The sequence below is a fragment of the Anser brachyrhynchus genome, assembly GCF_964034855.1.
Source record: "Anser brachyrhynchus genome assembly, chromosome: 26".
Lineage (NCBI taxonomy): Eukaryota > Metazoa > Chordata > Aves > Anseriformes > Anatidae > Anser > Anser brachyrhynchus.
The window spans coordinates 6,325,735-6,335,409 of NC_137719.1; the positions used below are offsets into that span (position 1 = coordinate 6,325,735).

At 67.6% G+C, this 9,675-nt stretch overlaps 1 protein-coding gene across 1 annotated transcript; it reads right to left on the minus strand.

The window, feature by feature from the left end:
• Window positions 1-118: 118 nt before the first annotated feature.
• ADRB3 (adrenoceptor beta 3) lies at window positions 119-7,225 on the minus strand. The gene is made up of 6 exons (XM_080568500.1): window positions 5,880-7,225; window positions 2,434-2,531; window positions 2,054-2,136; window positions 1,855-1,974; window positions 1,499-1,592; window positions 119-1,388 (listed from the first exon to the last, which is right to left on the minus strand). The coding sequence occupies exons 1-6, from the start codon at window positions 7,148-7,150 to the stop codon at window positions 1,291-1,293; spliced, it is 1,764 nt and encodes a 587-aa protein (XP_080424626.1). The 5' UTR covers window positions 7,151-7,225; the 3' UTR covers window positions 119-1,290.
• Between the last annotated feature and the right edge of the window lie 2,450 nt (window positions 7,226-9,675).

A 9,675-nucleotide genomic window follows, 5' to 3' on the forward strand; every position in this document is an offset into this window, starting at 1 on the left:
CGGGGGCTCGCTGGGACAGCAAGGGGCTGCCGGCCGGGCAGGATCAGTCCCACCACAGCCTCCCTTGGCCCCCACCCAGTGCCACGATCCCAGAGCCCCAACTGAGTCGGTAAATGCAAGCACGGGGACACAAAAGTGGCACGGTTACAGGGGGCGACGAGAGCGGACGTGCCAAGCTTCGTCCCCGGCGCTTGCTGCTGCCTCAGCAGGCACCCAGCCCAGCAGAGCACACACGTTGGCACTCAAAGAAAGGTGGTGGCTGGAGGAGAGCAGAGGCCGCGCCGTCTGGTGCCACTTTGCCTTCAGTTCGCACTAAATCCCCCCCCCGGGCTGCTCACAAAGGAGAGCGGAGCTCAGCCACAGCCATCTGCTGGTGACGCTGCCCTGCCAGAGCCACACACGGGGCGCAGCCCCACGCCACGGCGCTGTGCCGGACGCAGCCACGCGATGCTGAGCCCAGCAGGATGGGTTCGTCCGTCCGTCCCCCTCCTGCTCAACCCAGCGGGGCACCCACACCGTGCCCCTGCTCCCTTCCCACCCCCCCAAGCAGGTTCAGGGCTCCCCTTCGGAGACAAACCCCCTGCCAGCTAACGTCACACACGTGATGGATTGGGGCAATTTTCCTCCACGAGGGGCTTTAATTGAATTATTCCGGCAGCTGCTGGTTCTGAGCAGCCGTTGGCTGCGTTCCCCGGGGCCGCTGCGCAGACGGCAGCGTGCTGCTGCTGGGTTCAGCTGAGCAGGCACCCGGCGGAGCGATGCCCCTCGGAGGGAGGGGGGCGAGAGCAGCCCCCAGGGCAGTGCGGGGAGGTGGGGGTGACCCCAGCCTGTCCCCCTGGGGCTGCTCATGGGGACACCCCAGCACCAGGGGTCGGTGGCATGATGTCCCCGTGGTAGCGTGCTTGGTGTAAGCGTTGCTGAGATGAGGCTGGGAGCAGGCAGCGGTGGCAGGGAAGGCAGGACAAGAGCAGCAGCAGGCTGGTGTGGGCACCCTGGAGCACAGTGCAGCCTAGCCCCAGGATATTTGCTCTTTCCCGTAGCGATTGCGCTAAAATATTGGGGGGAGGAGTGGTAGGAAGGGGGAGCATTTCTCAGAACACGTTATGAACAGGGCGGGCAGGGAGAGGAGGAAAGGGCGGTATGCAAAGCAGAGGCAGTTTGTAACCCTGGGCAAGGACCTGGCCCCGTCAGTGCCAGGCACCTGCAGCCCCCGACAGGGAACAGCCCTGCCATGGCCCTGCCATCAGCCGGCGGCACTCCCAGGATGCAGAAATCCTCCCCAAACTGTGGCTACTCCCCGTCCTGCGCTGCTCTGGCACCGTCCTCATCGCCTGCATCTTCCTCTGCCAGCTCTTCCTCGCGGGCTCCGTACCTGCGGTCATCCTCCACTAGGAAAAGGAGACGCTGCTGCACGGGGGGGAGCTGCCTCTAAAGCCCCCGCGGGACTCAGAGAGCACCCCCGGTGCCACCCCGGCCCCGCTCCCCATGCGGGACTCACGGGTGACGTGCTGCCCGCTGAGATAGACCGGCCCAGCTCCACACTCCAGCACGAAGGTGACCGGAGGGACAAACTCCAGGCCTTTGAGGCTGATCTGCAAAAAAAAACAGAGCTCGGAGCACCCCCAGCCCATCCCCACCCCATCCCCATCCCCAGCACAGGGCGAACCCTGCAACAGCCGCAGGACGGGGGCTCCTCTGCCCCATCTCGTTCGGGCAGAGCAGAGGGGTTTGCAGGCACAGCCAAAAAAAAAGCCCCCAGCACTGCCTGGAGACCCCTGTGCAGCCCCCACGCCGAGGCCGAGGGTGGTTCCCAGGCGAGGCTTCCCCCCCCGCCCCTCGCTGCCCTGCCCTTACCATGGGGAGCACCGAGCCGCGCAGCGACGCGATGGGCACCGGCTTGCAGCCTCCGTACGTGTTCTTCGACTCCACGGCCACCACGTGCAGCTCGTCCCTGGCGCCAGCCCCCAGGGAGACCTGCGGAGCCCGGCAGAGCCCCGTGGCACGCGGAGCCCGGCGCGGCCGAGCGGGCCCCAAGCCGTGCCGCGCGCCTTACCGTCCTCAGCAGGACCAGGTGCTCCAGGCAGTCGTCGTCCTCCTGCAGCACGCAGCGCCGCGTGCCCGTGCCCAGCTCGCAGCCTGCGGACACACAGCCTCGTCCCTGCACGCAGGAGCTGCTCCCCCAACAAGCCCCAGGTGTGGGGAAAGCAGAGGGGGGTGCCCCCGGGTGTCCCCACGGTGTCCCCCCAGGGCTGGCACGTCCCTGGGCCGTGGGGTGTCCCTGTGCCATGGGGAACCCTCAGCCCCCCCCAGGGGTTTCTGCAGCAAGGGGAGTGCAGGCGGCTGCGGTGCAGAGGGAAATTGCCCTCAAAGGGAGCAGAGCAGCCGGGGTTTGAGAGGTGGGGGGAAGCTGGGGCGGGGGCTGCCGCTGCTCACCCCAGAGGGCGGTGACCGGCCTCTCCTCCGACAGCGACCTGGAGACGAGAGAAGAGCTGCTCATCCTCCGCGGCTGGTCCAGCACCGGGAGCTGGCTCCTGTGAAATAAAGGGGGGAGAAAACAGTGAAACCAGTCTGCAACAGCGACACGTGGAAGAAATGTGGCTTAGGAGCGCTTAGAGCAAACTCCCAAGCCCCCAGACCCCAGGCAGCTCGCAGCAGCACAGTTTGCCTTCTGCAAGAGGTGAAGGCAGCTGGACCAGCAACTCCCTGGCTAGGGGAGCAGGGCTAAGTGAGGAATAAAGCCACCCAGCTGCTTGGGCATCCCCTGGGGAAAGGAAGAGCCGGTGAGGTGCCTGCACAGGCAAAACCAGCTCCGAGGACCAGCAGCCTCCCCACGGGGTGCTCGGTGCGCCCCCAGCACGGGGCGGCTCCCGCTGACCAGAGCGGCCCCTTGCCCAAGCCTCCAGCACCGGGAGCACCCCGCAGCCTCGGCTGGCACCCCGCGGCCTCGATTTTCACCCAGCACCAAGCATTTCCTTAGGGTCAACGTTTGAAGCAGCAGCACAACCCAGAGGTCTCGGGGGGAGCTGCCCCACACAGCAGCACCCCCAGGGGACAGCAGGACACGTCCCTTCCTCCAGCAGCAAGCCCAAGCAGCCCCTGCCTGCTGCAAATAAAGAGAAGGGGGCCCGGCAGAGGGGCAATTTGGGAACGCAGCCCAGGTGCTTGGCAGCTCTCCCCAGGTGCCATCAATGCGCCCCCCCAGAGCTCCGGGGGCTGCTGGAGCGGGGGCGCTGCCCCCGGTGCTGCCCCATCCCTCCCAGCACTGCCCCTGTGCTCTGCCTCTCCCCAGCCCAGCCCCTCCCAAATCATCTGTACGAATTCCCAAATGATGGTGGGATGGGGGTGGCTATTTTCTGGCTGCTTTTCCAGGCTGACAGCCCCCCGGGAGGGGGCACAAAGCCCCCCGGTGGGAGCACAACCACTGCAGAGGCTGTGCCCGGCCCCATCCCTCTGCTTGTCACGGACCCGAAGGCATCACGGGGGGGTTTCCAAGATTTATTTCACACAGCTGGGGGGGGGGGGGGAAACAAGGCAGAAAAACCTCACAGTCACCACGACGCATTTACAGCTGACTGCCCGGCGTTGCGGCCGGCGGGGTGGCACAGGCACCTAGAGGTGCCCTCTGCGCACACCCTGCGTGGGTGCTGCCACCTCCTGCCGCCCTCCTGGCCACGCACGGCGGCTTTAAAACAAGAGCACAGCACCGCTGCCCTCGCCCCCAGCACCTGCAACAACCACGGTGTGACCCCCCCAATCCTGCAGGGCTCCCCACCCCTGCCCAGCCCCGGCTGCTCTGGGCCATGCTCCGCTCACCCCCGGGGTTTCGGGGTGCGTGGCACGGCCCCGTGGCGTTCACCCCTCCACCGCTGGGTGGGAAGTAGCAGAAACAACCCGGCTGTGTCCCTGAGGGTGGCAGCGGCTCTGCGCGTTGCTGGTGGAAGCCGCACGGTGGTCCCGGTGCGGCAAAGCGGCGCTGCTCCCGCAGGCTTCGCCCGACACCCCCCCTCCCGACCCCAACCCCGCGAACCTGGAGATCCACCCAGAATAAACACGCCATCGGACGAGAGCACAGTTCGCACGTTTTGCCCGGTGCCCCCAAGCCCGGAGATCCCCTCGCTCCCTGCGTTCCCCAGCTGACGGCGTCGCTGCAGGTCCCAGCACCGCGGCAGCCCCGGGAAGTTCACCGCCGCAGCGGGGGCACGACCCGGTGAGGATCACGGCCGGGTCTCATTTGCAGGGCACCCTCCTTCCCTTCGCTGCGGGGCTGCCCCCGCACGGCCGGGAAGTCAGGGTCCTGCGGGGGAGCAGAGCTGCTGGCCACCGCGTCCCAGCACCAGCCACGTCGGGGGGCACGCGGGCAGCTTCCCCCCGTCCCTGGCGGCCGTGCTGCTGTGGGGAGCCTCAGCGCAGGAGGCTCGGGAGCTTTTCTCTGCTGGCTTCAGCTCTCCGGCATCAGAGGAGCCCAGTGCACTCCCCGAGGGGGAGCCCCCTTCCTCTCCGGGGGTCCTTCCAGCGCCGCCACCCCCCGTGCTGCTCCTCCATCCCCACGCAGCGTCCCCGTCGCAGCGCCCGGCCCTGCAAGGAGACAGCAGGAGATGGCGGGGTGCGGGGGCGCATCCCTCACAGCACCCCCATCCCGTGGGGCTCACAACCAACCCCCCCCCCCCAAAGGGAAGCGTGCAAAGAGGGGGTCCTGCCCTGAAGCCAGCCCCAAAGCGCAGTCCCTACGCGGCCAGCACCGCCGAGCCCGCTGCTCCGAGGGGGGTTAAAGCACCCCGGACGGTCAGCAGATGCCTGCGTCAGGCTCACGTGCCCCAAGTGGCACATGCCTGCGGGCCAGCCAAGGGCCGCGCTCCCCCAGGGAAGGGGACGGCCAAGCTGGTCAGAGGAGACTGCTGCAGGGACGAGGGGCGGCCGCGTCCACGCCCGGGGGGCCCCCACGGCACGGCTGCCCCCCGGGAAGGCGAAGCGCACTTACTGTCCTGCCTCCTCGGCTCGGCTCCCGGTCACACCGAAGGACCTGCTGGCGTCTCTCTGCCGGTAAACCTTCAATGGGAGAGCACAGAGTGTGAAGAGCCCCCGACCTTCCCCAGGAGCTGCCGCCCCGGCTCCGCGGGGTCCGATCCTTTCCTGAAACGCACCCCCCGAAATCCTCCCCACGGCTCCTTCTGCACCCCCCCCCCCCCGGCAGCGGCTCTGCCTGCGCGCTGCCAGCAGCCTCCCTGCCCGCAGGTGTCAGGAGCGGTTTCTGGCCGAAGGGAGCCAGCTGAAATCCCCCGCACCGAAAAATATTCGCGTTTTGTAACGCTAATAAAAAGCTCGGGGGGAAACCACGCCGTGTTTCTGCAGGCAGGGCAGAGCCCCGCACGGGCTGCTGGCTGCAGGGACAGGGGGGACCGGATAAATTCCCCTCCCAAACTGCAGCCACCAGGGGACAAAGGGACACACCGAGCCCAGACCGGCAGCCAGAGACCCCCCCCCAGCCCGCCCTGCCACAGGGGGGGCTCCCTGAAAGAAATCGGCAGTGGGGGAAGACGGGACAAAACGCCAGGGTTTGGGACGCTCCTGCCTGGCTGCCTTTCTTTCTTATTTACAGCCAGCGTTATCTCTGAGAGAATGAATTATTCTGGTGGCGGGGGCACTCCCCGGGAAGGGACAAGGCGGGACAGGGTGGGGGGGGCACCGAGGACCCCAGTTTTGCTGCCCAGCGGAGGGGCTGGGGCTTAGGGAACCCTAAAAGCAGAGAGCAGCGGCTCTCAGCCCGCACCCAGCCCCCCCCAGAACCCCCTGCTCCCCCTCTCCATGCCCACCAGACCGCTCTCCCGTGGGACCACCGCCCCCCCCGTGCCGCCCCCCCCGCAGCACAGGCAGGTACTCACTCGTCCAGCCGCTCACACAGCGTGCCCTGCGTGCCCTGCGGCCAGCGCTCGCCCAGGGGCCACGGCTGGTGGGCGCTGCCGTGGGACGGGGCCGTCTCCTCCGTCCCGCCGGCACCCCGAGCCTCGCCGTCCTCCCCGCGCCGCAGGGGGGCTGCCTTGCTGTGCCCCGAGGGGCCCCCCCGGGGGCTGAAGGCGCAGGGGCAGTGCCGCGGGTCCTGCGAGACGGCGTGGAGCCGGCGGTCGGCGCGGCGCGGGCAGCACAGCAGCTTGCGGAAGGCGCTCCTGAAGTCGGGGCTGCGGCAGTAGATGATGGGGTTGAAGGCTGAGTTCACGTAGCCCAGCCAGTTGAGGAAGAGGAAGAGCTGATCCGGCACCAGCGGCCGGCAGAAGACCTTGATGATGTTGGCCACGAAGAAGGGCAGCCAGCAGAGCGTGAAGGTGCCCATGATGATGCCCAGGGTCTTGAGCGCCTTGTGCTCCTTGATGGCCAGCAGGCGGGAGGGTCGCCTCCGCCGGCCGCCCCTGGAGCCGGGGCTGGGGGGCTCCTGCAGGAACCTCACCTTGTCCTTGCCGATGAGCTGCACGTGCCGCGTGGCCACGGCGAAGACGCGGACGTAGACGAAGATCATGACGAGCAGGGGCACGTAGAAGGAGATGGTGGAGGAGACGATGGCGTAGGTCATGTTGGTGACAAAGTCGCAGCAGCGCGGGTCGTCGTAGCAGCGCACCGCCTGCTCGTCGGCGCCGTCCCGCCACCAGTGGTTCATGATGGGCAGGAAGGAGATGAAGGCGGAGATGGCCCACACCAGGCACACCACGGCCCGCGCCCTGCCCTTGGTCACCAGCGCCTCGTACTGCAGCGGCGACGTGATGGCGAGGTAGCGATCCACGGCGATGGCGCACAGCGTCTCGATGCTGGCCGTCACGCACAGCACGTCCAGCGAGGTCCACAGCTCGCACACCACCGTGCCGTAGGGCCAGTGGCCGCTCAGCAGGATGGTGGCCCCCGGCGGCACCACCAGCAGGCCCATGATGAGGTCGGCGCAGGCCAGCGAGGTGACGAAGACGTTGGTCATGGTCTGCAGCCGCGGCGTCTTGGCGATGGCCACGATCACCAGCAGGTTCCCGGCCACGATCACCAGCACGGTGAGGCTCAGGGCGGCCCCCACCGCCCACTGCCGGCTCAGGCTGGCGGCCCCGCTGCAGTTGGGGCCGGGGCCCGGGGCTGCCGCCCCCCAGGCGCTGCCGTTGCCGACGGGGAGCGGGCTCATCGCCGCCGGGCCGCGCCGGGCAGGGCAGGGCCGGGCAGGGCGCGCCGCGCTCCCGCTGCCGCTGCTCCGCGCTCCCGAGCCGCGCGCGCCCCGTCGGGGGGTCGGGCTCGGGGGGTCGGGGCCGGGGGGTCGGGGGGTCGGGGCCGGGCTCGGGGCCGGCGCGGGGCTGGGGGCTCCCCGCACCGCACCGGCCGTCGGGGCTGCACCCGCGCCGGGCTCCCCTCGGCGGCGCTCCCGGGGCCGCCGCTCGGGGAGGAGCCTTTAAAGGCTCGGGGCGGCCCCCGGGCTCCCGCGGCGCTCCCGGGATCAACGGACGGGGAGCGGGAGCCGGCACCGCCTCCCCGCCGCCCCCCGGCCCCGCCGCGCGCCCCCCGGGCGGGGGGGGCTGGCCCCGGTGCGGCACCGGCCCCGGGCGGGGAGGGGGGGGCCGGGCGGCTGCAGAGGGGTGCCGAAGCGCCGGCCCCGCTCCAAAGGAGCCCACCCGCGGCCGCTTTTTCACCCCCAAGTGAATCCCGCGACCCCCTCCCCGGCTGAGGACGGAGACCCCCGCTGCTCCCCTCCCGCCCTCGGGTGGGTGCCGGTGTTTGGAGGCCCCCGGACGCTTCCTCCCCCGGGACACGTCGGGCTGGAAGGCACCGGGCCGCCCAAGTCCCTGCTCCAGAGCCCGAGCAGCCGCAGCCCCATCGCCGTCCCCAGCCCTGCTCCTCCTGAAGGCCCCTGGGCAGGCTCCAGGGCGGGTAATTTTTTCACTATCAGCTATTTATACAAATACCGGGACTTCTAAGACAGGCGCTCTCCAAATACGGCATTTGAAGTTTCAGCCAAATGGGGGAATGTTGACAAAGATGAAAAAAAATGTGTAAAAAATTATCCAGTTGGCATTTCTGCCCATTCATGAGCTAGCAAAACGGAGACCGCTTTTTACGAGCTTGATCTTTACAAGACTGTTTTGGTTTTTCAAAGCGGTCAGATGAGCGCTTGATGCAACCCCTCTCAGCTCCCAGCTCTTACGTTAATTGCTGGCTCGGGCCGAGTCTTGAGCGTATTTGCTCCAGGGAGGATCGTCACTTTGCCTGAATGGACCCGGCGTGAACAAAACATGCGCACGTCCGAGGCTGTGGTGTCGCTGCACACGCAGCCCCCGTGCGTCCTGGTGCACGGAGCCACAGCTCGATGTCGCCCCAAGAAAAGTAAAGCCGGGGTATCGCGGGGAGGCCAAGGGTAACAAAATGAGGGTGGTGGGCTCTGGAGGGGCTCTTTGCAGGACAAAGCCTGGGTGTTTTACAACAAACCCTCCTGCCGACGGCCCTTGGTGGCACCCTCGGACCACCTCCACGTTGCCGTGCCCCGGAGGGAGCACTCCCACCGTGCTCAGAGGCAGGAACGGTGAGACACTGCCCACAGCGAGACAAGCGGCCGGCCTTCCTCCGGGGTGCAGCCAGAGCCCTGCTCCTGGAGCCCTCTCTCTGGCACCGAACCGAGATCCTTCCTCTCTCCCCCCCACAGCCAGGGCCCGGAGCCCTCCCTTCCAGCCAGATGACTTTAATGGGGAGAGGAAGGGAGAGTCCCAGTCCTTTTATTGCGGCAGGGGAAGTAACGTGGTTCTGTATCTTTGCCCCAGTTTTCCAGCTGGGAAAGCTGAAGCAGAGGTGCTGGGTCCTGCACAGAGCCACACGACGTCCGTCCTCCTGCTCCAGCCGTGGGCCTTGCCCCGAGCCCTCGAGGTGCCGGGGATCGGGCTGCACCCCCAGCCCGGGGAGATGTCCCCGCTCCCCCAGGGCAGCATCCGGCTCATGGCAGCAGGCAGGAACACCCCTGAAGCAGCTGGAAACGCCTCCTGTGAGGCTCTTTGTCGCCTTCTCCTCCTGCCCCGTTTTGCTCCCCCTTCCCTGCCGCCCCCCCTCCCAGCCCAGCAGCCTGGGAGCCACCCCGGGACGTGTCCCCGTCGCCTGCCCCGTGCCAGCACCACCTGAGCAGCCCCGGACAAACTCCACTGCCCCAGGAAAGAGAAGGCAGGAGCCCAGCCCAGCCCCACAGACCCTGCAGGGAGCACTGGCCAGTGGGTCAGGCGGCTGTTTAGAAAACTCTGGGAAAATATGTTTATGCCATGGATCGGAGCCACTCCTTTGGCTGTTGCTACAGAATAAACAATGGGCATTTAAAAATACATCTTTATATATAGAGGCAGGATGGATTAGAGAAGATCCCTACTGGGGGAGAGCTGGGGTACGAGAGGAGGACGCAGAGCAGCGCAGCTCCTTGCTCCTGGAGCTCCAGCACCCGGGGGTGCCCGGAGAGAGGGAACAGACGTCGGAGCTGGCCTCAGGCAGCAGCCCAGGGGCTCAGCGTCTGCCCGGGAGCTGGAGGGGCGAGGTGGCTCAGAAAGCAGCAGCTGTGGTCCTCTTCCTCTAGGGCGCTTGGCAGCTCCCGGAGGATGCCTCATCACGGGGCATTTCTCATTTCCAACAGCCCAGCAGTGCAGCAAGATGCCTGCACGGCCCCAGATCCCCCCCCCAAAAAAAACG

What these genes read in the sequence shown, in the direction of transcription:
- ADRB3 (XM_080568500.1), bottom strand. Translation starts at nt 7,150, where the DNA reads ATGAGCCCGCTCCCCGTCGGCAACGGCAGCGCCTGGGGGGCGGCAGCC. An exon ending in GCCGGTCACCGCCCTCTGGG is followed by an intron (nt 2,137 to 2,433) that starts GTGAGCAGCGGC and finishes GTGTGTCCGCAG; the next exon opens with GCTGCGAGCTGGGCACGGGC. An exon ending in GCGGCTCGGTGCTCCCCATG is followed by an intron (nt 1,593 to 1,854) that starts GTAAGGGCAGGG and finishes TTTTTTTTGCAG; the next exon opens with ATCAGCCTCAAAGGCCTGGA.